General features: G+C 43.6%; 1 protein-coding gene across 5 annotated transcripts; it reads right to left on the bottom strand.

Moving 5' to 3' along the window:
- Positions 1-8,372: 8,372 nt before the first annotated feature.
- Positions 8,373-23,959, bottom strand: TNFAIP3 (TNF alpha induced protein 3). 5 transcript variants are annotated; one of them, XM_019648136.1, is made up of 9 exons: positions 23,617-23,959; positions 20,186-20,492; positions 16,568-16,758; positions 15,771-15,918; positions 15,433-15,603; positions 14,401-14,581; positions 12,386-13,293; positions 11,221-11,402; positions 8,373-10,492 (listed from the first exon to the last, which is right to left on the bottom strand). In XM_019648136.1, exons 2-9 carry the CDS (start codon positions 20,475-20,477, stop codon positions 10,208-10,210), a joined length of 2,358 nt encoding a protein of 785 aa, XP_019503681.1. In that variant the 5' UTR covers positions 20,478-20,492; positions 23,617-23,959; the 3' UTR covers positions 8,373-10,207. The 5 variants fall into 5 exon arrangements, with proteins under 5 accessions (XP_019503681.1, XP_019503680.1, XP_019503682.1 ...); XM_019648135.1 differs by lacking the exon at positions 23,617-23,959 and adding an exon at positions 23,424-23,594; XM_019648137.1 differs by lacking the exon at positions 23,617-23,959 and adding an exon at positions 23,149-23,407.
- Positions 23,960-27,087: the final 3,128 nt, after the last annotated feature.

The raw sequence follows: 27,087 nt of genomic DNA, 5'->3' as shown, positions 1-27,087 counted from the left end.
ATACCTATTGCACTGTGTTGTACAGCTGAAACTAATTCTAAAAAATGTGTATTTCATAATAAAAAATAATTTAATAAAAAAACAAAAACAAACAAACAAACAAAAAACAGTGGATGTGAAGGACCTTTGCGAAACATCCCTTAAATTTCTCCTGATCTCTTGTACATAGAGTCGACACCCATGTGAGAATATGGTTTTTACTTGGTACAGATCTATCATTTTGGTAGATTGAAACGGACTTGGCTATTTCAGAGGAGAGAAACTATCCTAATTATACACAGTGATGAGCCACATAACATTTCAGTCAATGCTGGACTGCATATGTGACAGTGGTCCCATAAGATTATAATGGAGCCGAAAAATTCCTATCGCCTGGTTACATTGAGTGCAACACGTTTCTCAGAGAGGGCTGACCCTGGGCAAAACATGAAATTATGACCCCTAGTAAATATATTAGACCTCCAACACTGTCTTAGCTTTTGCTTCCAGAGAAAGTCCACACTGTGCCAGACCTTGAGTTAAGCAATTTGGGACACAGAAAAAGAGTTTCTTTACTTTAAGAAATTGACACGGGTGATAAACAAGTTAACCAATAACTATAGTGAAAGAAAATACACAGCGTGTAATGGGAAGACCTAGGAAATGCAGCTAACTCAAACTGGAGAGTGCGAGACAGGTGTTGCTTGGATTAAGGGACTCTTGAGTTGAGTCCTGACAGCTGTATAGGAGTTGGCTAGGGAATAATGGTGTAGGTAGTGGGAGTGGCAGAGGCAGGTTCCGGGCTGTGGGCTCATGGCATACCTGGATTCTATGTGGGTCTGCAGGTCTGCACAGAGCCACAGGCCCACATCACAAAGGGCCTTGTGGGCCATGCTAAGGAGCTTGGACTTAGCTGAAAGTCTGTGGAGGGCCATTACAAACCAATCCTATGGTTCAGGGAAATTCTGCTCAGAGTTCAGGGACCACAAGCTTCATTCAAGGCCTTGCTCCAGAAATCCTCCAGGTCTAGGGTTTTCCATAGGCCCCAAGGGAAGAACATGGTGAGACAGACATTTTGAAAGATGCCATTGGCTGCAATGTAGAGGCTGGTTTGCAGGGGTCATAACTAAGAATGAGAAGACCAGTAAACAAGCTGGTGTGGTGGTCTAGGGGAGAAGCAACCTGGCAGATGAGCATGAGAGCCTAGAAGAGCTGAGAGGTTCCAAATGAATAGACTTTAACCATTCTTTTCTTTCTTTTTTTTTTAATAAAAAAAAATTTGTTAAAAATTCTGGCTCATTTTATTTTATTTTCATTTGTATTAAATAATATTTTATAGTATAATTCTCTATTTACCAGATAGTTTTGAACATATGCCTTCTATATTATTTATAACATCTGCTAGAAAATTCTCTGACAATTAGGTATTTAGTGTATTTTGGGGACGGAAGAGACATTAGTGTATTTACTCAGACGTGGGATACCAAGTTGTCCTTTCCTCCAAAATACAAAATCCTACCTAGACAATCAGAGAAGCATAAAGTCAGTTTAAGTAACATGTTTCTAAATTCTGTGGTTAAATAATTGTGATATATTTCCCACAGACCCACAAACTATTCTGATGCCTCTAAGGGCTGTGTTTAGCCTGTATTGGGTCAATGGGGCTGAGCCTTTTGCAGATCCAGAAGCTTCTGTGTCAACAATTTCCTTTCCACTCTTCCAAACTAGTCTTTTTTTTTTCACTATGAGAAAGACTGTTCCTTTTTAATTTCAATTTATTAAATACATGTTTTTTTTGTTTTTGTTTTTTGCCAGCAGTAATTTTGCATACTTTCCTTTCCAGTTAGTTTATGTCTATTGGAAGGCTGGAGGTTTCAGGCTCAGATAAAAAAACAACAACAAAAATATGTCAGTCTCCTATGTTGAAAATATTCTCCACTTTGAATATGGTGTTTTAAATAAAAAGTAACTTCATACATGAGTTAGTAAACGTAATACTTTGAAAATACTTTTGAGGAAAAGAAAGCTAGTAATATGACAATTATTTTTACTTCAAAGTGCCTTGCTTTAAAAACCACAAGTTTTACAATGTCTTTAAATCCTCCAGAAGGCCTATAACAACAATCAGGCTTCCATCTAGTCATTTAAAACGTTTTCTAAATGTAAGTTTAAGTTCTTTTTAGTTTAAGTTTTCTAAAGGTGATCATCCAAAGTGTGAAGGGCTAGCTATTTCCCATTTTCTGACTCAATATTCTACTGGAAAATCTAACTATAAAACTGGAATTCACAGAGAAACTTATATAATCATGAAACAAATTCAGCATTCAACCAACATGATAATTGGTTTTACTTTTATAAAACTGCTGGTGGGAGGGATGGGGGACCTGGACGATTTCAGGAGCAAGGACTTCAGTGAAGTCAGGCCCCTAAAAGCTGAGCAGAATTTCACTGGCTAATGGGATGAGAAGATGTTAGGATGCCCCGATAAATAGACGAGTACTGTTTCAAAGGCAGGGGTGGGTGGGGGTGTGGGTGGGGGAGACAGTGACAGAAGGACTTATTCCACTTCTTTCCTTAGTCATTTCATGATGCCCAGTTTCTTAATATTAGGAAATTCATCTTGTGCTTGCTATGACTCCTCATGTTGTAAACAATGCCTTCCCTTATTTTGAGTCCTGTGTAGTCTGACAGCTGGATGTTATTTTTGATATAATAAAGTATTATAGTAATATTTAAAAATATCATGGGCTGGACGAGTGGCTCAGTTGATTAAGAGCTCGCTCAAGAGTTTGAGCTCTGAGCTACAGTGGTTCGATGCCCGGCCCGAGCTGAGCTGTTTGTTGCTAAGCTGCCAATAGGTAGCAGGATGGCTCAGCTAAAAAAAAAAAAAAAAAATCATGTCAAATCTCCTTCTGAGAAACTCTAAGGATTTCCCAAATGACTATCCTTTAACTCAACATTCTTAGCGAGTAACTGAAGGGGTTTGTAGCTTGGAAATAGGATTTTCCTCTGGAAGTTAAATAATAAACCAGCTCAGAAATGTACCAAGTTGCCAGAAGAGAGAGTCTGTGGCCTAACTGAAGGTGTTGACATGATTAGAGGAAAGTGGGCCAATCAGAAGGTGGGGATGGTTACATGAAGACCAGGCCAGGTCTCAAAGGCAGACACGGTCCATCCAAGCACCACACACAGGAGACAGCATCCTGGAAGACCCCTGCTGCACACAGAAAGAGGATTCCACCTATTGGAACCTGAGAGAGGCTTATCCCAATATGCAGAAGAATGCATCCATCGCAAGAAGCCAGTCACTAGCTCCCTGAGACCTGATTCTGGGCTCAGCATCCTGATAATAGGGATTTCCATGGAGTGAGCCTCTGAGGAGGGGAGAGCACTGACCAGAGGGTGCAAGTGTTTGTACCTCTCTGATAGTAAGTTGTTCTCACGTGAGTTATCGATACAGTAGTGTATTTTTTATCTTGGTCAATATGTTGCCTCTGGAAGATGAAGCTTTTATGCCAAAAAAGACTCACAATGATAATAAATGTCACCTAGCAGGGGTGCAGATGAGAAACTAGTCACTTGCAGAAGTGCACCAAACTGAAAGAAGGTACCTGCCCTCTTCAAATGCCCTAAGTGCTTTAGTGTTCCCTTTCTCTTCATCGCCTCTGTGAAAATAGTATGTATTCTTTTGGCTACAAGTGATTCCAAACGCTGGCTGCATATTAGAGTCACCTAAACTTAAAAAAAAAAAATCAATACCAGAGGCGCCATCCCAGGCCAATTAAAGGTAGAACTCTGGTCACTGGCTGGATTTAGAAGCCATCTAGGTGATTCTACTATGTCCCCAGTGTTGAAAGCCATTAACTTGGTTATTAATAGAAAAGAACATTTTCTGGTAGGAGGAAGGGGAGAAGTTCCCTAATATATTTTTAAAAACATTTAATGACCATTTTACAGATGAGGAACCTGAGACTCAGAGACATGAGGCAACTTGCTCAAGTCTGAATAACAGGCAATGGGGCCAGAGTTTGAACCTATACTTTCTTTTACCAAATGTCAAGTTCTTTTCATGCTATCTGGGAGAATGCAGAACAGAAGGCAGGAATTCTGCCAGGTTCTGGTGAAGGGAGAAAAGAGAGGGGAGTGGAAGGCAGAAGGGGCATCCAGGAGACTTGCCAAAAATAGGCAAAGAGGGAGAGAAATTTGCAGTGTTCTCCAGCAGCTGTCTCCCAAGTGTGCCAGGGGGCTCACCATGGCATGGAAGGAAAATGGCAGCAATTCTTTTATTTGGTTTTAATGTCTTAATTTTTTACGTTTGCAAAGCACAGCATACATATTGATCTGGTAATATATGTATATAATTTATAAAGAAATAAGCACACACATATTGGGAGTACATGCTCTAAATATTTTTACTGGTAGGGACACAGGGTCATCACACGAGCACAGAACCCATTGTTTAGAGATCTTCTCAGCCAGCGCCTGGTGTGGTGGAATCTACACAGGCCTCCAATCCGCAATCTGCACTGACCTCCTCACCAGAGTCAGGGCATAGACACGCGTGTTCCAAAAACATTCTGCCGGTGTTGCTGGTGTGGTGATGGCAACCCCGGATTAGAGCCATTGCTCCAAAGCAGAGGTTCTGAAAGTGTGGTCTGGAGACATTTGGGGGTCCTTGAGACCCTGTCAGGGACACCATAAGGTCAAACAATATGTTCATAACAACACTAAGGGTGTTATTTGCCTTTCTTGCTCTGTCTCTCAGGAATATACAACGGAGTTTTCCAGAGGCTCCATTACGTGGGGTGATGTCATCACTCTGGAAGCTAATGGAATGTTTGCTTGTGTGTTCTGTGCGTTGAATTTGTTTTACTTTTTAATAGATATAGCACAAACAAAAGCTTTCTGGGGTCCTTTGAAATTTTTAAGAATGTAAAGGGGTCCTGAGACCAAAACGGTGTCCAAGTCTAGAGAACGCAGAAGAGTATAGAAGAGAGTCCAGGAGGCCATGAGATAGATATAACATAGCGACAGGAGACAAGAATGAAGACTTACGTTGGTTCAATTGTAAAAAGCATTGCATAACATGTTAGAAATTGAGCTTCAAAGGCTTTTGACCTCATACTATGTATTCACAATATATGTATTATTTTAAATTAACTAAAATATAATCATATTATATAAAATATTAGAAATCACAAAGTATAGGAATTTTTTTTTTTAAGATTTTTATTGGGGAATTGGGGGATGGGAACAGTGCTGGGGAATTGGGGGAAGGGGAACAGACAAGTTGCTGTCCTTTTGTTCTTCAGTCTAGTTGTGGAGGACGTTGCTTCACTGGCCCAAGTTGGCATCATCATTGCGCTCTTCCCAGGCGAGGCACATCAATCGCCGGCTTATGGATGGCCGCTCACTGCAGCTGCTGGCCGCTCATGCTGGCTGCTGGCTACATACGGTAGCCCGTGGCAATCCACTGCCACAGGGGCTGCAGCCTATGCTGTCGCTGGCGACTCACGGCAACCCAGCTCCAGGTTAGGCTGTTGTTCAGCATCTTAGCTGTAGAGGGCAGTGTCACTGGCCCTCACATGTGGGATCCGAACCCAGGCCCTCTGACGTCCCAAGCCGGTTCTTAACCATCGTGCCACTCGGCCGGCCCCAAGGAATTTTAAAACACAGAGATAAAAATGAGTTAAGCAATATTTTAAAATAATTATTTTTATTAATGTTAAAAATACGTTTTGCTCTCAATAAGAAATAATAAAATTAGTAAATGTGCTTCATTATTTTAAAAAAAACATCATCTATCACTTTGTGATAAACCATTTCAAAGTCTGATTCTAAGTTCATTTTATTGTGATCCTTGTCAACTGTCAGAGCTGAGAGACACATACAGAAGATAGAAAAACAATAGATGGATAGAAAAAAAATCATTGTGCTTCCTTAATTATGATTAATTACATTTCATTTCCAGCTATCAACTATTCCAAGGTTTTTGTTGAAACTCAGCTAGTAAATTCCAATCTTCTTTGATGTTCATTAGTTGGGAAGGTGTAGATATGTTGATGTTTCCAATAAATGGGTTGAAAACCCCCTGAAACTCTTTTTCTTGATAATTTTTAAACATTAGAAAGTTTGGTTTCCGAGTTCAAGTATGCAGACATGAGAGTTTACAGGTAGCACAGCTACATTGGTTTTGGCAATGAAATCACATAATAAGGGATAACTCAAATGTAATTAGTGTCAATATGGAGGAAGTGAATGAATGAAGGTGTCACTGCTATTGCTATTCCCTCTGATCTGAGCAACTCAGTTACTTCAGGATTGCTCAGGAGACCATGACCCTCTGATGCTGACAAAGGGAGAACACCGTAAGCAATAATGCCTATATCAAATATTAGCTAAATGAACTCAGAGGTTTCCTACTTTCTTCCTGCATCTCCTGGCTGCATGTACCCAGCTTTGGGAGCAGTAGAAAGCCATCAGGGAGTTTTAATTAAAGAAGGATATCACCATGTCTATGATTTACAGGCACAGGTAACTAGTATAAGTACAGCGAAACAGTGGGCTAGAAAGAAGAGACGAGGGGCCAAGCTAGAGCAGAAACATAGAGGGGAAGAAATGGATTTGAGAGACATTTTTGGCAATACACTTCATGGAAAAGTTTGGGTGTGGAATGAAGGGGAAAAAATCTAGAGGTGGTTACGAAGATGAGAATACCCTTTCCTGAGCGTGGAAAGAGGAGGGCTGGGGTAACATGAGTTCAGTTTTGGATGATACTGAGCTTCCGCCTTGGTGTAGTATGAAGGTGACATTCTGCAGCATTGGAAGTCAAGATCTAGACAAGTCGAAGCAAAGCCAGTTTTTACCAAGTCTTATTTTTCTGTCCTTTTATGCCTAGATTCTTTGACTTTTTGGAAAGTCATCAATTTCTTTGAGACTCTTAAGAAAGCCACTGATTGGCCCAGAAGTCCATTCAGGACTTCAGATTGGAGCTCTGCCCTAATTGGCTCCAACCCTGCCCTAGTTCCCTGCATAGGAGTCATTCTCCTGAGTCAGAGATAATTTGCTAATTATAAGTCACTTCCTATTTTAGAAATCCTGATGACTTATGGTCAAATGCTTATGTCCATCATGCTGATTGAAGAATTGTCAGGTTTAATGCTGAGTTAAAGATGAAAGGAAGAATGGGGGAAAAGAGGTCAATTTGAGGCTTTGTGATGCTTCAGAGTAAGCATTCATATAGCTCATACAGGATGGGATGCAATGGGACACCTGGAAATAATTCTTCCCTAATTGAACCATCATCTAGTAAGAAGTGTAGAAAAACAAGGTCAATGACACCATAAGAAAGCAATCAGCCAAATCCAGAATGGGAGCTATTCTACAGAACAAACGACCTGGTTGCCCTAACAAGTTAATAACGTGAAAAATTAAAAGGGCATGTTACAGAATAAAAGAGCCTTAAGAAATGGTAGCAATCAAAAGCAATAGGACTCTTGTGTAGTGGATAATCTGAGAGATTAGAATATATACTTAGTATTGAATGATATTAAAAATAATTTAGCTAGGTACTAGCTAGTAACAATGGTACTTATATAAAAAGAATATTCTTCAATTAGACATGCACACTGATGTATTTGTGGGTCTGAGGACACAGTATCTGGGATTTGCTTTGGAATAATCCAGAAAAAATAAGAAGAGATGAGAGATGAAATAAATTTGGCAAAATGTTGGTAATTGTTGAAACTAAATGATGGATATATGGAGGTTCATTACACTCTACTTTCTTGTATTTTAAAATTTCCCACAAGTTGAAAAAAAATTATAAATAATTTTTTAAAATATGGCTGATGATCAAAATCTCCTGGGGAAATTAAAGAAAAAAAAAAAAGATTCCAGAAACTTTACAGACCTCCTGAATCAATCCCCTGTGGATACATCTGTATTGGGTGCAAGAATGAGTCATTTTACAATTTCCCAGGACACAGGTCACCTCTTCTAAGGACTGACCCAGGAAATCTCACACCAGTCTTCCTTCCTCCCTCCGATTTCTCTTTCTTTCCTTTCTCTCTGCTCCTCCCTATCGTTTCCTCTTTCTGTACTTTATTAAGGGTTAGGGCAGAAACCTTTGGAGGAGCATCAGGCCCTAGCATCTTATGAGATCAGGCATGGGCAGGCCTCTCCCACTCCTACGCGGGCCTCCGTGTCCTCGCTGTTAAGCCAGACGTCTTACCCTTATGCCGTTATTATTTTTACAAAGTCCTCTTACTGCCCATGGGTAACAGACGTGTCCCCTGCCTGCCCAGGTGTACCTTGAAATGAAGTTGTTTGGGAAGCGCGGTCTTAGTGTTTGGGCCTTTTCCTTTCATCATTAGTAAATAGACAATGTCAAAATTTGTTCTTAAATAATTTATTTTTTAATATTGGTTTTTGTGAAAAGTTACAATTATTTAGGAAAACTTGAAGAAATCCTATAGAGTAAACAGACGTCTACTAGGGACAACTAAATGTGCAAATTTCAAATGTTTTCTATAATAAGTATAAATAATTCCATTTTTTCACATTAAAAATGAGAATATTGATACACACAAACTATTACAATACCAACTTTAAAAGAATAAGATAAAAACACTGAAGTCTGTTTACAATCTTTAGAAAAAAATTATAAAGATTTATGTCAAGGAAAAGAAAACACCCGAAGTAGAAACCATGTCAAGTAAAGGCCATGGAGAATTACAGGTTGCCAATACGTTCTGGTCTTAGGTCCAGACCAAAAAAGAAAAAAATGGCTGCCTTTTCCTCTGGTGTTTCCCTTCCATTTTTTTTTTCTTTTTTCTTCTTCCCAGAACAAGTATGACAGTAACACAAAAAGAAACTGCAGGCCAAGGATAGAAAGAAATTTCCTCATCCTTATGGTCATAGGGTTTTGCTGTCCCAATGCTAAGGTTGCACTGGACACGAGGTCACTGCCCATCACCCAGGGACACAGCATGAACACAGCAAATAAAACCATCATCAAAGGTCCCATCTTTACCTTCTCCAATCTCACTCCTGCTGCTTGCCAATCTCAGCTCTAAGGAGGTAGGATACTCAGAGGCAATTACATATTGTGCCTGGGGAGGAGCTTTGGCCAAAGTTTCATTAAGAAGCAGCCATGAGATTTTAACACACTTACTACTGACGCAATTCCTTCTCTTCTAGGAAAGGCAACAAAAGTGCATCAGAGAAGCCGACTCCCCGCTGCAGTCAGAAACTTGCCTGGCTCCACAACATGACCCAAAGCAAAAACAGTATCTCAAGAAGACACTACAGTGTTCTTCACAAAGCAGAAAAAAAAAAAAAAAAACTTCATTTAAATAAACTTTAAGTTTGTAATAAAATAAATAAAGTGAATACACACAGGCCATTAACAAAGCAGCAGGCTGACTTCGTGAAAGCCGTGTATACCCATGGTGCCCTAACAACAACCAGAAAACAGGCTATTGATATTTGTCTTCTTATACATCTAGGGCAGCATTTCAACATTAAAAAAAAAAATCCCTTATACATAAGGGTACATTATATATGTACACATTTATATGCACACCTCAGTTGAAGCTAACCTCTTTAGAAGTGAAGACGGTGATAACCAAAAGAGTTACCCATCTTCCCACTAAAATTTTTACAAGGTGCATATTTTAAAGAGCAGCTGGTTTGTTATGAACTTACTGTCTCAGCAGCCTCAGAATCACAGTCCATGGAAAAGGAACAAGTCAGATAGGGAAAAACCACTAACTACTGACACTGAAAATGTCTGTTTTCCCTGAGCCTCCTGAGTTTCTCGCGAGGGCCTGTGGGCCACGAGATTTCAGTTTTCTGTCTCTGAGCAATGCCAGTGGGGGGCAGGTGGAGAGGCTCCATGTGTCTTTTCCCTCTTCTCAGAAGATGACGACGCAGTCCTGGCACGCAGTCCAAGTCCATCCAGTTCCTGGCCTTCCACTTGGAGGAGCAGCCAGGGCAGGGCTGAGTCTGACACCATCTGCTGCCAGTCACGAGGCTGCTCGAAGGCCACCTGGGAATGTCCCCTGGTTACCAAGTTCAAGGCCGTGACCCAGAGCTTATCTTTCCTCTCCTGCTCAAAGACACCCTCCAGCCTACTGTTGCTGGGACTGACCCTCCAGTGGCATCAGAACGTTTTGCGTATAGCACCATGTTGGCTAACGGCCGGGGCAGGCTCACCTGTCTCCGGTTAGCCATACATCTGCTTGAACTGAAAGCACTCATTGCAGTAGCCGTTGCACTTGGCGTTGCCAAAGTGATCGCAGGCAGGGGCCCGGCAGCGCTGCTTGGGGAGCTCTTCGGGACCCGGCTCGCCCCGGTGGGCCCCGGCGCCTGCGCGCTGGCCCAGGTGCTGGCACTCCATGCAGAGCTCCTCACTGCGGCAGGCCAGAATGTTCTTGCAGGAGGCCCGGGCACACTTGGGCCTGGAGGCGCTCTGTGTGGTTCGAGGCACGTCTCTGCGCTGGCTCATTCTCTGAGGGGGAAAGAACAGAGAGAACTGTGGCTCACATGTCACTGTGCAATCTCATAGGACGGTGTGGATGCTACAAAGAGCTCTGTGGGGTGAAGAGCATCGGCCTGACCAAGAGAACAGCAATCTGTGACCAGGAGTTCTTCAAGGACTTCCCTCCCAACCCCACAAAAGCAGACTCAAGGAGGCCGATAGAACCCCAATCCTAGCACGGAAGCCTGACAATGTTGGCACACCTCACTTCCGTTTGGATTAATGAGCTGCCCTTAATTATTTAGACAGATTCCCTACCATTCTGTAAACATCAGGAGAGGCATCCATCAATCAGAGTTTGCTTGTTTATATGGCATTAGGTGGAGGCACCTGGATGCTCTGTGCTGTCCTCCTGTCTCCTCTTGGTAAAGGATTATTAAGAAAGGCTGTTGGCCACTTAGGTGTCTGAGCTGCTGCTACAAATCCAAGAAATCTCTGATCACCATCCGGCTTTGGAGGCTTCTTAAACAGTTTTACTCCACGGCTAATTTTATTTGCTTTTTAAATGAATTCTAAAGTATACTTAGGCCATTTAAATCATTAGTAGTTGCTGAACTTCCTAACCCAATGCCACAGTGACTTTTTCCCCAGGTTCCTCCCTGGAACTCAGCCAGGAAGAAAGGCTGCTTATCCCAGTTGGTGGGAAGAAACTGCTCCAGCAAGGAGGTCTGCCTCACAGGACACGGGAAATGTCTTACCAGTTGCTCCTCAGTCCTTTTTGCTTCGTGAAACCTCTGATTTTGAGCTTCAATGAAACATTTCTGACAGTATCCTTCAAACACGGTGCTTCCCAGGGTGCCACACTCCCTCCCTAGGCAGGGGACTGCATTCTGGAACCTGGAGGCTGTGGGACTGGCTTTCCCTGAGGCAGCGACAAAATCTAGAAGAGAGATGATGCTAATCAGTACCACATATGGGTCACCAAGCGGAGAGAGACAATGACATGAGAGAAATAAACAGGTTCCAAGTACAGATTAGGCCAGCCTCTCTCTCTCTCCCTCTCCCTCTCCCTCTCTCTCTCAACCTCTCTCTCTCCCTCTCTCCCTCTCTCTCTCTCTCTCCTCCCTCTGTCTCTCTCCATACACACACACATACACACACACAGAGGGTGCCAAAAAAATGTATACACATTTTAAGAGAGGAAAGCTGTATAAAATTATAATACTTAATATATACCGATAACAAAAGATGAATACAAGTCACATTTGACTTCTGCAATTACAAGAGGTGCTCAAAGTGGTTACCATCAGCGTCCACACACTTCTGATTATGGCGAACTACTGCTTGAGCAACACTGACCGAAGTGTCCGCCTGTGTGCATTTTTTTGGCACCCCTGGGGGAGGGTGTGTGTGTGTGTGTGTGTGTGTGTGTGTGTGTGTGTGTGTGTAACATCTTTAACTTTATAAATCTCTCACTTTTGAACATGCCGCAATGGTTAGTCACAGGGAAGAACAGAGACACATTAACTGCCTGTCCATCTTTCAAGTTAGAGATTTCTAAAACCACAAATGTTTTTTACAATGTCAGTGGAGACTTCCCCTCTCCAGCTGCTGCTCTTCAGATTTTGAGTTTTCTCAAGTTTCAAAAGAAGTCTAGTTTAAACTCTATAAAAGGCAACACTGACTGACCTATGGAAACAAATTCTAAGAATCCTACCTATAGGACACTTTTGGGTTTTGGAACATAGTATTCTGTGCCTTTTGCTTCCATGTTTGGCTGGCAGAGCCACTGTGTGGTAATATCCTATGTGTGGTATTTTACCCCACTGACCAGAGGGCCTCCTTTCTGGAAGTTCAGGAAGAAAAAAATCCCATCTAGACAGGGGTTTAGAAATGGGCTAGAAAACCTATCATTTCACTCACGTTTATTTTCTCTGTACTCGAAGAAACACAGTGTGCAAAAGCCTTGGTTTTCGGGAGTCCCAAAATATATGCAGCCAGCTTTTCTGCACTTGCTTGTCCCCGTCCTGTCCCCTGGAGTCCGTGCGGCCTGAGAGAGGCAGCCCGAGGGGACCTCGTTCCCAGCTCGGTGGCAAGAATGCGGAGAGGGACTCTGCATGAGCTGCGACGGGTCCGACTTGGACCTCTGGTGACAGGAAGGAGGGATGCTGGAGCTGAGGTTCGAGGAGGGCTCCGTCGTAGTCCTTTTGAAGCAAGTACTGCAGATCCCATTAAATGTCCTGGTGACATCCTGGAGGCAGGCTCGGCACTTACTAGGATCTAAATGCCTCCCGTGGTCCGAGACATGGCCCGTATGAAGTTGCCGGACATTGTGGCAACGCTCACAGAATCCGTTGTGGTGCACGTTCAGTGTGAACGGGCAGCCAGGGCTCCTGCACTTCATAGCGGTGGTCTCGCTGAACAGGAAAAGGCTGGGTGCTGTTGGCGGGGCCGAATGAGGCCCCCCAGCGGCCTCCTCGGGGCTCCAGGCCATGGGCTCATAGGCCTCGCCCCTGGAGGCCCCAAGCATCACGTCAGGGCCCGGCTTGGAGGCGGGCTTTGAGGATTTGTTCTGGTTCTTTTGCCGCCTCTCTGCGCATTCATGGCACAAAGGCTGGGTATTCACAGACATGAAGAAAGGGCAGTTGGGTGTTTCACACTTGACGTCCATGAGAGAAAGCTGGGGAACGGAGGGCTCCAAAGGACTCTGGGCGTGCTGCTCTCTCCGGCCCTGCTCCTTGGTCTCCTGCCACTTCTTGTACTCATGCTGGACAAGTTCAAAGTAATCATCTACCAGGTTTATTTCTTTTGGTAAGTTAGCTTCATCCAACCTGAAGAACAAAAGAAAAAATATGAGCTCTCTCACACACACACAATTAATTCTACATCGTTAGCTCAAAGAGCAAACTTGCAGAATCTGGAGTCAGGCAGCACCTTTACAACCAGTCATCGAAATGCAGGCCTATCATGAAGAGTTTGCACCTCCAACAAAACACGGTCCAGTACTTCATGATTTCAAGAGTCACAGTCTCTTCCAATCAATCTTGGTCCACCCAAAGTGGCAGATAATTCTAAAGACAGGGCTACTCTGGGGCTGCCTCTACACTTAATGACTCTATTCTACTTTTAAAAAGTCACTTTTTCTAACTTGTCAGAGATCAAATTTGTAGTTCTCTTGGGACTAGTCTACTCTATGGTACAAACTACTTTGGAACTTGGTGTTCTGTATTTTGCTGTTATTAATTTAAAGCTGGTGCCTGGTCTGTATTAAGAGTTAACTGTCCTGAGCAGTAACTAAGAGGCAGACGCACCCTCAGGCGTTATTTATTTCTGACTCTGTAAGTTGTTACTCTCCACTTGGGGAAACGGATTCTCTTACGCCTTCGTGCTCAGCTCTTGAGCATTTCAAGTTCTAAGAAACAGGCGTCTCTTTAACATAAAGCCAGTGTTTAAAGTCTGGATACCTGTGCACTGTTCACTCTGGGCGTCTCCTCCCCTTTCTTTGTGGTGCAATCACGTGGCTACCATATAAACACATTCTGCAACCCAGTCTGTGTCTGGGGTGTCTGTCCTTATCAAGGAGCCAGGGGAAAAAGGCTTGTTTCTAAGAATTTTCACTTGCTAGTCTAGCACTTAAGAGCCATTAAGAAAAACAACTATCCTTAATGTAAAGGCACTTTTAAAAGCCACAATTCTGATTCTCAGCATCCAGATATGCAAGAAAATCATTATGGATAAACTACTTGCTCCCATGTGAAACCAAAGTTTGTGATCCTCTTTGACTCACACATAAACCTCTGCATTTGTTTCACGTTGGAGGAAACTGGCTTTAAATTACTTTACTGTTGAGCTTTGGGGTGGCAACAGCTTATGTACAAGGCTGAATTAAAAACAGCTGAATTAAAGGCCAAGGCTAGAGCTAACATTGAAGTGCTTACTTTGCAGCATTGATCAAATGGGTGGTGCCATGGTCCCAGCCTTGGACTGGGATTTCTATCACCATCAAGTATTCTTTCAAAAGCTTCTCCTTCATCTCATTTTCAGGATCTGTCAAAAAGTGAACTTTTAAGTCTTCAAATCTTCCTCGCTCTCTGTTCACAAGCGGGACAGCTCGGATTTCTGAGGGGAAAAAAATAACACGTAAGCCAAATATGATTCTAGTACATGAGATTGTGTGTGAGGCTAACATAGGTATATAATGATTAAAATTTGAATATGTAGAAAGGATACAACTAGAGTGGGAAAGTGTTATCTAGCCACAAAGTCAAATGGGGAAACAAACGCCACAAAACGCTAATACAAAATGCATTGTTTCCAGGAAGCTCACAGAATATTAAGCAGCCTGGAGGCAGCGGATCTTATAGGTTAAATTCCCACACTTCCGAATCAGGCTGACCTGAGTTCGAATGCTGACTTGGCCACTTTCAAATCTGTGACATTAGGCAAGTTATTTAACCTCTCTGAGTTTTGAGAGCCTTATCCATAAAATAAGGCTACCAATGCTTGCAGCCCATAGGGGTGCTGTGAGGACGAAATAAAATAAAATGATGTACCTAAAACACTTACATAGTGCCTATTGCACATTAAGCTATTACAGGAAGAGCTAACCTGACAGACATCTACCTGCTCCATGCCAGGCACTGTATTAAGGGCTCTGTGTGCCTTAATTTGTCATGTATTAATAGAAATGGTAGTAGTAAGATGTATACATATACCTTCTACTTGCGACTAACATGCTGAAAGTACTTCCCAAGCCATACACAAAAAGGAGGGGGTATCACGATTACTGCTATTGCATTACTGTTTCTAACTAAGCAAATAACAGATTACTGTTTTTTAACACAAATAATACACGTCAATGAGACAATTTCAATAAGGAGCAAAAGAGCAAACCCTGATGTTCCGTGGGAACAGGGAGTACTACTATCTACCAGCAGTGACGAATGTGAATTGATGCTCGGTTTTCTTACCAGGCCCACTGTCCTTCAGGGTCACCAGGGGTACAAAGTGTTGGCTGTCGTAGCCGAGAACGATGGGGTATCTGTAGCATTCCTGGGCAGGCCAGTGGAGAGGCAGGTAAATTCCGCCCACCTTCAAAGGAGCGAAATTAGAACCCGATTCCAAACTTCTCAGCATTTTGTCTGTTGAAGGAAAGAGCAAGATGAAAATAAGGCTCTCAGTTGATTTCCATCAAATCTCATTTAGCCACTGTTGCCTGTGACTTTGGCAGCGTGGGTTTCTCCTAAGAGCTGAAGCATGACAGCTGAAAAGCACTTCAATACAAACAAGCGCTTCGTGGGAATCTCACCTGAAATGACAATGATCGGCCTTCTGAGGATGTTGCAAAGGACAAATATGTGTATTTCTTCCAGTGAATGATACTGAAGGCTGCTTCGGGCTCCTGAGGTGTCTGTGGATGCCATCTTGATAAGGTTGTCCCACTCATCAGTCCAGTTCTAAGGGGGAGGGGAAGAGGAATAAAAACCGTTGACTGTATTCTGCATTAACAAGTCATCCTGACTTCACCCTGTAGCTATTCATTTATACAACTCAGCTTACTTTTCCCCTTTCTGGAAATCATCATTCAAATGATCACCCTTTTTCCCCCCTTTTGGCTTTCTTCCTTTACTTTTTTCCACTACAAGGCCAAAGTGGGGGAGGATGGGGACAGCACCTGCTTTCAAAAAAATCCCTGATGAGGCATAGCATTGAAGCCCCTCATCCAAATGTACACAAAAATCCCAAACTTGTGACTGAGAATGGTGAGGTCTGAATTTAACTGGCTGGCTCAGTAAAGCATGCAAAGGACAATCAAACTGAAAAACAACCAACACGTCATAGGGAAGGCCATGAACAGAATGACCAAGCTAAACTAATGATACACACAGCTGGGAATCTGCTGCCCTGAAGCCTCCCAGTAGGGACATAAGCCTCCAGTTCATCCCGCAGGAGGTTTCTGGTGTTTTCCAGTGACTATGCTTTGCTTAGCCAAGTTCATGTGACTGAGTACATCATATGCTCCTGAGAGCAGCGGCTGGCCTAAGGTACCCTCTCCCCCACCATGGTGCTGTGTTAATAGGTGCTTAATGGGGGAACAAAACATACCCGGGTGTCATAGCAAAGCCCTGTTTCCACAAATTCCTGAGATTTAAGAGACTCCAGCTGCCAGCGGAATTCAAAGTTGCGCGTGTCAGTTTCCTTGAGCGTGCTGAAGAGTGCCTTCCTCAGGACCAAGTCTGTGTCCTGAACACCCCACATGTACTGAGAAGCAGCATGCATGAGGCAGTTTCCATCACCTGAGGACACAAGGGAAGCAAATTCAAGCAATCCACACCCAAACCCAGCACAGGGTCTTTGAATCAATGAGCCCTATTGCTATCATGGGGGACTCACGAGTGCTTGCAGAAATGCAAATGGTTTAATTTCTTAGTCAAAGGGCCAACTGGTACCATTTCACAAGGTGATTGCAGCTTTAAGGAAAAAAATAATTCTTTTCACTCTTATTTTTAGTGTCTGATACCAACAGAGCAAAGGAGCCAGGAACAGATAATCATGGGACTTTGGTTCCAGCCCAGCTCTGCTCTAACTAGTTTAGGTCACCTTGGGGGAAATTCCTTAACCTCTCTGAGTATTTTTCCTCTTTGTGAAATGAGGGCATTTGATTATGATCTGTAAAGTCTGTCCCTTTCTAACATTCCTTGATGTTCTGGCTAAAATACTGACACTGTTCCTCTCTGACTCTGAGAGAGAACACACAGATAACATGCACAAACCAGGAAGCCAGCATGGCTCCATTACTAGACAAGGACGGTCTGGCTATGACTCAGTGGTAAATGACTTGACCATTCCACTGTAGCCTTTGGGGCCTGGGAGTTTCCTCTACTGGTATGTAAAGTGGGATTGAGAACACCAAAGTACCACCTGTCTGCCTGCCCATCACTGCCTTCCCCCCCAGCCCCCCCCCCGAAATGCCTTATGTGAATTTTGTTAGAAATTACAGAGTCCTTTTAAAAGTTAATGAGTGACTGGATGTCTACATTTGAAAATAATTTTCAGTGTTTAGGGCTGGCATTTAAGAATTTTGAGCAAAACATAGTTCTAAGTTTATTCCATTTACTTGTTAACTTTTATAGGTTAAAACCCACAATTTAAGGAACTGCACTTTTTTCAACCTCCAAACAATAAACATTTTGGGGGAATGTTTAATATGTTTTAAAAGTTAATTTCTTAATCTCTTTTGGCAAGTGCACAATTGTTATTTTTAATACATTTTTTAATTTATGTTTCCATCTATTTTTATTATGCTAGAAGCTTGCACAATTGTTTTTAAAAAGAAAAGTTCAACTGTTTTCTTTCTATAAGTAAGGCAATAAAGCTATTTGAAATTTTATCAAATTTTAATTATAGTCAAACTGTAAAAAAAAGAACAAAAACCCTCAAAAACACACCCACAGCCAGTATCCCTTCAAATTACACACTTAGAAAAACTAGCTACATAAGTACTCAAACAAATAAACGAAAAAGATCGCCCAAGCCGTGTGTCTTGGCAGAAGTGTAGCAACAACTGCATTCTGTTGAAATTTCCCCTTTGCAAAATCTAGAGCAAAGATAAGGCTTTTTTTCTTCTTCTTGTGCTTACTTTCAGTTCTTTATTGAGATGCACCAGTATAAAATTCCCTAAGTAACATCTGGAATTCCCCAGTGCTAAGTTATTTGACTAGCAATTGAGCAACAGCTATTGTACTTTTTGTTCTGGTGTGTAGACATTTAAACTGCGAAGTGCACCCTGGACTTTCCAAGTGGGTGTGGTCAGGGTGAGCTGGAATAGGGCTACTCATTATACAAGTGAAATCGCTGCAGCCAATAGACGCTGGAATTTTTCACATGAAGTTTCAATTTTATGCCACCTACTCCCTTCCTCATTCACCACAGTCTCATATCCTCAAATGCAAACTTGTGAATCACCCCCTCCCCAGACCATTGATTTTGTAGAACCCTCCTATAGGTGGAAGGCTTAAAAAGGAAAGGTGCTAATAAATATCTGAAGAAAAGTCATTTGTTTCCGCCCCCCGCCCCCGACCTAAATATCTTTTCTTCCTTTTCCAGAATTTTAAGAAAATTTCTGCCAAGTGGGAAAGTAAAAGAATTCTGAACCTAAATATCCCTATTTCCAGAAAATGTGATCAAAATGCACTGGCTTTTGTAATTTTCTTTGTAGGGTGAATCCTTGTTAATTTAAATGACAAATCTTTGCAAAACAAGTGTTTACTCTTTATAGTCCATTCATTTCTTAAGGAAATAGAGCAAGTTGAACTTAAAATGTCAGTTAATGCTGTTCAGGATAAGGTTTTTCCCTTTCTACCACTTTTCTAATTTGGCAGAATCTCTTTGTTTCCAACTCTCCCAAAGCTGACTCCATCCCTTTTTTGTAACAAAAAGGGAGAGAGTTAAAACCACAAACTGTCAGGAATATAAACCCCTTGATGATGACTTCACGTAATTACCTACTTCTATGCATCACTTGATTTAGTGCCAAGAACAATGGAAACACTAGCTATCCGCAGTTGTCCCCCGCCCCCCGCCCCGTTTCTAAGCATCTATGTTTCAAAAATATAAGCAAGATGTTGAGATGATGCACAAGACACCCCCAGGCCCAAAGCAAAAAAACACGTCCCTCAATCACACCAAGTTACCCAAGCACAAATGGCCAAAGTTGCTGTACCAATTAAGTTACCTAAGTTAATGTTTTTATCATCTCATTGTCAGGCAGGATTTTCTGCACTTGGATGTATGTATTATTTTAATGGGGATGGTTCAGGACTGTCACTGATCTAAGGACCTGAGATTTCTGCCCTTACCTAGGCTGTAAGCATTCAACTGATCTTAAACAGTTTACTTGCTTCTTGTCATAATTAGCTATATCTATAAAGCAGAATTTTGTATCTCCATGAAATGGTATGCTTGGCTGTTTCTGTGATGTGCATACTCTTGCTCAAAGGAAATAATTTAAAAACAAAACAGTGAAGCTTAGAACAGGAAACAGCTACTAGTGGTAATGGGCCATTGGGCAGACAGGCACAGACAGCAGCAAGAAAATCAGCACTATCCCTAAAAATAACAAAGTAGAGGTCTAAAATCAGTGCTAAAAATCTCAACTATCTTGCTAGTTCATATCATGGGACCATAAACAACAAAACCTAGATAAGGGAGGAGTAGACAACAGGAGCCCCTCTTGTCTTCAACAGCCATTCACTGGTTAACCCCTAAAATGCCATCAATTTAAGAAGCGCAAGGCCACGGTCACAAATATCTTCTAATGACAATGGGAAACAATAGTTAATACCAGTTTTCACACCATGCTTTCCTTTTGAACTTACAAGCCTTTTAGTATTTCCATTAGTGGCCAGGGAAGGGTATTTTACAGATGATTAAACAGTCACAAGAATTAGATACATAAGTCACCTAACAAGAGCATGGTGTCTAGAAATGCATTCCCCAAGCCTAGATGTGCTCTGCTCTCTAACATACACAATTCAAAAATATCCTTAATCAGAATATTCACAAAACAAGCTTGCTTTCATCACATGCCCCCATACAGTTTCTATACTAAGGTGTCAATGGCCTCAAGAGATCTGAGTCTGGGCTAGTTCTAGTAAAATTAAATGAATGGGGACCCAGCAGTGTGGAAGCTACCCTGCTCCCCAAGACAAAAGCTTGTCTTACCATTTGTTTTCAGGGCCACAAGCTTCCTGACTTCTCGGCACCAGTTGAGCTTCTTCTGGTTTTCAAGAGATTCCTGGATGTTTCGGTCAATGAGGGCTTTTTGGATGATCTCCCGAAATTGTGGACAAAACTGGCAAGTTCTGAACATTTCCAGTGTGTATCGGTGCATGGATTTAAAATGGTAAATGATCCCATTGGTAGGTCTAAAAATATCTTCTGGAGTCCTCTCTCTGATCTTCACAGCTTTCCGCATATTGCTCAAATACAAAGCCAGAGGAAGGAGTTCAGCCATCCTGCTCCACAATACCTAAAGAGGAGGGAAAAAACCCATGCCGTTAGCTTGACTTTGATACTACTCCTATATACCTGCCTGCAGGAAACCCCAGTGTTTGATCTTGTCATTACCCTAATCTGTAGGCAAAAGATCTTAGTCACCTCTACTCCCAGGATACTAGCTGGCCCCAAAGATTAACTCACACTGGACTGTTTTAAGTTACATCACTCTTAAAGATTAGTCTAAACAAGAGAAGGAAGGCGGAGAGTGGGTACTGAGGAGGAGGGGAATAACCCTGTACTGGAAAGACAGTAAATATTTTGTGAAAAATCCTGCAATTTTATGCTGTCCCCTAGGCATCTAATTGGAGTTTCCTCGTTAGCCCCAGAAAGAAATATTTATAGAGTTTATTTAAGAAATGTATTATAATATTTATAAAGCGTTAAAACTGAATGTTTTATAACCAACACAAAAGCCTATTTCTAGCAAGATGCTGTGCAATTTTAAGAGCAAACAATCAGCAGTTTTCTAACCTCTCCCCTGAATTTTACAACATCAGAATAAGAAATGGAAAAGTAACAATAACAGAATAATAAATTCTGCACTTCCAAGAGCAGACATTGGAGCTCAATTACTTCAATGCAACTGCCAGCTAAATGTTATTATCGTCCTCCAGGTACCAATACTCAGCTGTATTTCCCACCCTGTCTTTCTTTGCCTTGAAATCTTCAAACTTAATCAACTGGTGGAAGGAAATGAAAGTCTGGAAACAGACGAGGAAAGAAACTTCAGTGAGGGGGCCACTCAGGACAAATGAAAGCGGAAGGGAACAAAACCCAGCATCCACAACCCATGCCAACAGTGTGGAATGATGTGAACATGGGACCTTTGCAGTGTGGAGCTGCGTGGAGAGCCAGCTCTCATTCACTGGCCATTAATAGAGTGCCTCACCATACATCCTAATTTCCAAGACAAAGACGGTTTCAGAACATGAAGCTATTCCCTAGGAAGTTTCATAGCAATTGTTAATCCCACTCCTGCATCAATCCTGCTATTTGCCAGGGCAAGCCTCTAGTTGAGAAAGAAGTTAATCCAAAGTAAATGAGAGAAGAAACCCAGATATTAGGCAAGCCACTCCCTGGGTGGGTCTTGGCTCTCAAACCATTGATAAGGTGGTCTGGATTCTTGTGGCCTGCTCCACAGAGAGAGCTGAACTAGATGAGCCCAAGAATGCTCCTGAGGAATTTTCTGGTAGTAGTTTTCGGTCAGGAGTCCTAATGTGATTGCCACATGAGGCCTGGAGAAGTCATTCTCTGGGTCAGATACTCTAGTTTGATGTCAACCATTCTCTGCAGGTAGAATTAGGCCAAATTATAGCAGGACCACAGACACAATGAAGGCACAAAAACATCACACACAGTTCCCCTTTGTGGCATAGCAAAAGTCTCTCTTATGATGTCATTTATTTGTCCATCCATCACTTAAGCAAGCACTGTCTGGCCACCTACTGAAAGCCATGCTTGACGCTGGGGCTAAAAATCCAAGACAACCTTTCTTACTCCCCCAACTTGAAGTTACCCAACCACCTTAGTCTGCAGCTTAGGCAACAAAAGCACAGGTCCTGCTCAGGTCCCAAACCATTCAGGTCCCACGCCATCCACGGGCACGCAGCTTTGCCTAGAAATCAGGTCTTCCAACACCTGCCCCTTGCTATTCTCATAGTACCATACCTGTGGCTGCAATGCCTGCTGTTCCAGGTGGGAAAAGATGGGCAATAGGAAGATTTTAAATAAGCTACGTGTAGCCTTTTTGCTTTTCTGATTCTTCTATTATTTTCTTCTGCACATAAAGATCTTTCAAATAGTGAGAGCTGTAAACCATATGCAAGGTCAATATTCAACAGGCCGGTTTCCTCTCATTCACTGGTTTAGCCTTGCACTGCCTGCAGAATTGCCTCCTTAAAAGAAATCAAAACCCACTGTCCAAGTACCCAGTACTTGGACTTCTCCACACTTAAGATTCAAAAATAAATTTGTCTGACCTGATTGTGATGTCCTTACAGGCAAAGGCATACAAGGTTACCCTCAACATTTCTTTTAAGTTTCTGTTACCTCACTGACTTTTTATCAACAAATGCCTCATGGAATTTTTGGAAATGCCCCTCCAAAAATTAAAAAATGGTACAAAGAATTGCAAGAATGAAAGAAGCACCTTAGATAATGAGAATGGAGCGGTAACTGGCTGCTCAATAACCTGGGCCATTAAGCCTGTGGTCCAGAGGACTCTTGAATGAACACTGGTTCTCCCAAAATGCTGCCCTCATACACTTGACCAGACCCGCTTTCCAAGGAAAGATCAGAGGCAGGGAGAACTGAAAACAAAGCGGTCTCAAAGAGAGCTGAGCTCCTTCCTTACTTAATACCACTGCTTTCCTGAGAGGCCAGGTGGCAGGATGTGGGACGACCAGGGCTGACAAAGACTCTCTGTGAGGTAGGGGCTGGGGCAGGGGCCTGCAGACCGCTCTAAACTGGAGCCCCCAAAAGGCAAGCCAACGACTCACTTCTGCATGCACACTCCTCTTACACAGCTGCAACAGTAAATTATGAATCTCGTCCCCCGACTCCCCACCCAATCCCTGCACAGAACTCCTTGGCGTGTCTGCAAGCTGCTCCTGGAAAGGTTAGCTGACCTGTCCCCGACACCCGCCGGGATTTGTTGCCCGAGACACACCGCCGTTGCACTGGTTCTGCACAGTCTGAGAAGAAGCCACAGCATTCTGCAAGGTCTACGTGGCTGTGAGCACGCAGCTCCTGGTGCCAAAAAAAAAAAAAGGCCCGAGAAAGACACCACCAACGACCACCGGCCCAAGCGGCCACGGGGGCGACTCTCCACCAGTCAGCTGCAGTTTAAATTCTCTGCATAATCTTAAAGGACTAGTTGGCGGGAGAGATCCAGGGTTGTCACCTTAACATCTGGCGCGGCGACCTCAACGCCCGGCATTTCAAAACCGATACAACGCGCACCAACTGCCCTCCAGGACCGCTGCAACGCCAACGCCAGGTCGGCGGGTCCAGCCCCGCGAGTCGCTGCCAAATGCGCTTCCGCAGCCCTCGCCCCGAGGAACCCCCGAAAGACGACAGCGGGACGCAGCGGTTACCTCTCCCGGCCGCCCGATCCTCTCTGTCTTAAGTCCCAAGTACCGGATCAGGGCAGGCAAACGCCGCGGACCGTGGTCTGGGGGCTCCGGGCCGGGCGGAGGCGGCGCCCCATGGACGCCCGGGGCTCCGGACTCGCTGGCTGGCAGGCTGGCTGGGCCGGCCGGGGGTGTGGAGCGCGCCCGCCGCCGCCGCCGCCGCTCTCCCGCGGCCTCTCTCTCTCTCTCTCGCCGCTCCGCCCCCGCGGGCTCTGAGCGCTCGGCACTTGGCTCGCCGCGAAGCCTGCAGACTGCCAGTTCTCTTTTTTCCCTTTCTGTTTTACCGCGGCGGCGAGGACCGCCGGGGATTTCCGAAGGGACTTTCCAGCGTCACGTGACGCGGCTGCAATGCCGCGGGACGGTCTCCTAGCGGCGCCGCGAGCCAGCCGGCCGGGCGCACGACGACGCCCCTCCCGCCCGAGAAACTCCTGGGCCCCGCCCCGGGGTGTCCCCGCGTGAGTCACCTGGGCATTTCGGAAGCTGAACCCAACGTCACATCCATGTGGAAATCGCGGTGATGGGAACTGGGAATAAAATAGGTTCTTTTTCTCAGTCGTTTTTCTGCAGAAAATCATCAACTGTGGAGAACAAGAAGGGAAATAATAAAGAAAGAAAACCCGAAAAAACACCCCGGCGTCCGGGACCTCAGGCCTCGGGCCGGTTTGAACCGCTTGGGCTGTGCACGTGATGAACTCATAGGGGACCCGCGGGGATTTCGAGAAAAAGAAGCAGTCACACACAGACTTGCTCCCTACCGCCAGCGACCCTGGCTGACGGGACCCCAGGCGGATGGGATGCAAGTCTGAGGCGACACACCTCCTGGCCCTGCAGCCTTAAAATTCGCAGGAACCAGGCAGGTCTTAGATAAAATTAGGAATCGGAACAACTACCAACCAACCCTATCCCGCCCTTGATTGATTTCGCCTTGCCCGTGTCTGCATCCCAGGTGCCCAGGTGGCATTACATTCAGGTAGCCTTTCACTTCTAGTCCGTTACTGTCCCTGCCACATCCCCCTAAGACCTTATTAGGAGTCTTTTTAGATGTCTTGATAATCACCCCAAGGTGCCAGTGGGGTGATTTTTACTCTCCCCCACCCCTTATTAAATAGTGCGATAACCCGTTATCTTAATCCAAAGGGCGTCCTGTGGAAATAGGTGTGAGCCATCTAAGCAGTGGAAGTGCATGAGTTGTGGAGGGAGGGATATTAGGCCCTTACCACCCTGTTGGCCCATTTCCTAGAATGGCTAAACCAGAACTAGATTGAAATATTCTGTACCATTGTCCCCTTATAGACTTAAGTATACTTGTCAGGCCATGTTTCTCACTTTTCAAGTTAGAAAAAAATGCTCCTTTCTCCAGTAAGGACCTGCAAAGAGTGGGAGTGGGGCTGGGTGGTGGGTGGCGCTTTTTTGGCAAAGGGAGACTTAGAGCAGAAAGTCAGTAATGGCAAAGGTCCCAAAGCTGGTGCTGGTCATTTGAAACTGATGGCTGGAATTTTTTTCCAATCAAATCTTCTGGTATTTGCTGTCTTCTTGTTCACAAATGTTTTCAGCTGCCAACACTCAAACAATGGATAGTCAAGCTAGTAATATCATCATCATCATCATCATCGTCATATTTATCAAGTCCTTACTATATGTCAATTTCTAGACTAGGTGTTTGAAATACATTCTGCCATTTAAACCTCAACAACTCCACTTTTCCGCTTTAGAAATTGAAGTTTAAGAAGCTTAAGCCATTTGCCCAAAGTCTACGCAATCAGTAAGGGGTAGAGCCGCAACTGACACTGGGCCTGTCTTACCCAAAGCCCACACTGTTAAGTCTTAACTAGTAAGGCATTACTGTCAGAAAGGATCCTAAAGATTGAGTCTCAGGGCCCCCATTTTTATCCTGGTCCCCAGCCTTACAACACAAGGGTCATTTGACACTTAGCCAAACATGGACCCTGGGCAGCAGCAGAATGTGGGCTTGGAAGCCAGACAGGCCTTGATTCCATCCTCAGGAAATTTGCCGGACTCGTTAAGATGACAAAAGATGAGGTCATCCCGGATCTTCAGACTGCTCTCCGTGTGTGCTCCTTTGAAACAGAATTTACCTGCTGTCTTTCATCTCTCTGGCTGTGGCCCCTCACCTCCTTCTGTAGCCTCCATTGCTCCTTTTCCTAGTTGACGTCTGCTTCCTGACTTGATGAGCTAGGAATGCAATAGCGGGAGTAACAAGCCTGAAAGACCAGGCTCATATCTGCCACTTTGAACTGTTCTCAGGTAGGTGCTATGCCACCTTGCCTACCAGGATTCGGGACAAAGTAATAGCAGTCAGATGCAGTAGTTGGTAGCCCTCAATTTTGCTCTACCCCAATTACCTGTAATTCTCCTGTTGGAGTGATGGTGTCTCTAAGGAGGCATACTTTGTCCTGTTCTTCCCTAGTTTTTACTGTCCTTTCCACCTTCTAAATCAGGGCTCTGGCCCTTTCTAATACTTAACACATGGGCAAGACCAACAAGAATGTTCTTAGTGGTGAATCAGAAGGAAAGTGTGGACGAGGAAGGGAGAGTGTAGAAGAGGCTCCTTATGAGAAAGGAGATATAAAATTTGGGGAGATTTGTGGATTGAATTGAAGCCAAAGAGATCTAGAGTACCCAAAAGCCTTATAAGGGAATTTAAGTTCTGCAACAGATCTTATTAAAATGAATAGAACTCTGCAAAGAGGAAAGAATATTTATTAACACCTAGCAGACACATAGGAGGAAAGAAAAATGTGTGTCATGAGAGGGAAGAGGAAATCTGGTTGTGTGGAGTGTTTTGGAGCTTTCCTGAGATGTGTGCCATTTTCACCATGGTGACAGCATTTGCATACATGAACTGCATACAGCCAGCATGCATGACCTCTTAGAATTAGTCTGTGGGCTTGTGCCTGAGCCTGTACGGTTATACCACATAATGAAGAAAATGGGCATCCCAAGAAAGTGGGAGGCGGGAGAAGCCGGATTAAAGAGAGACAGATAGGCTATTAGAAAGGGGACCCAATTCTGGCTTGGCTCAAACCACAGTTCATGAAACTTGAAATCAAGGAATAGCCACTGTGTATTTCTGAGAGTGTTTGGAATTTCAGGGCATGGCAATCTAGGTCAAACTAAAATCGAACATTTTGTGTCCGTTGTACAACTGTTCCCCTTTCCCAGCATTGTGCTCTGTTGAAAAGGAAGATCCATGTTTAAACATATTTTGAAACAGCCCTTATGTAAGTGTGACAGTTCAGTTATTACATGATGGCTTCAGATCCTGCTTCAAATTTGAATAACCTTTGGCTGAGCTTATTGATATTACTAAAGAGTCATGTTTGCACTTTGAAGGCTGCTATCAGGGCTAGTTCTGAGAGACAGCAGAAGCTGTTTGTGGGTTATAACTATGAGGAGAACTGGGATAATATTGTC

This window comes from Hipposideros armiger, unplaced genomic scaffold, assembly GCF_001890085.2.
Source record: "Hipposideros armiger isolate ML-2016 unplaced genomic scaffold, ASM189008v1 scaffold_120, whole genome shotgun sequence".
Taxonomy (NCBI): Eukaryota; Metazoa; Chordata; class Mammalia; order Chiroptera; family Hipposideridae; genus Hipposideros; species Hipposideros armiger.
The sequence above is the reverse complement of the archived record's forward strand: the minus strand, read 5'-3'. Positions and strand labels throughout refer to the sequence as shown.

Excerpts from the sequence above, each read along its gene's own strand:
- TNFAIP3 (XM_019648135.1), bottom strand. The coding sequence starts at position 23,459 with ATGCCGGGCGTTGAGGTCGCCGCGCCAGATGTTAAG. Across the intron at positions 14,582-15,432 it reads CCTGAAGGACAGTGGGCCTG|AAATCCGAGCTGTCCCGCTT; the intron begins GTAAGAAAACCG and ends TTTTCCCCTCAG. Across the intron at positions 11,403-12,385 it reads CGAGTACAGAGAAAATAAAC|ATTTTGTCGCTGCCTCAGGG; the intron begins GTGAGTGAAATG and ends TCTCTCTTCTAG.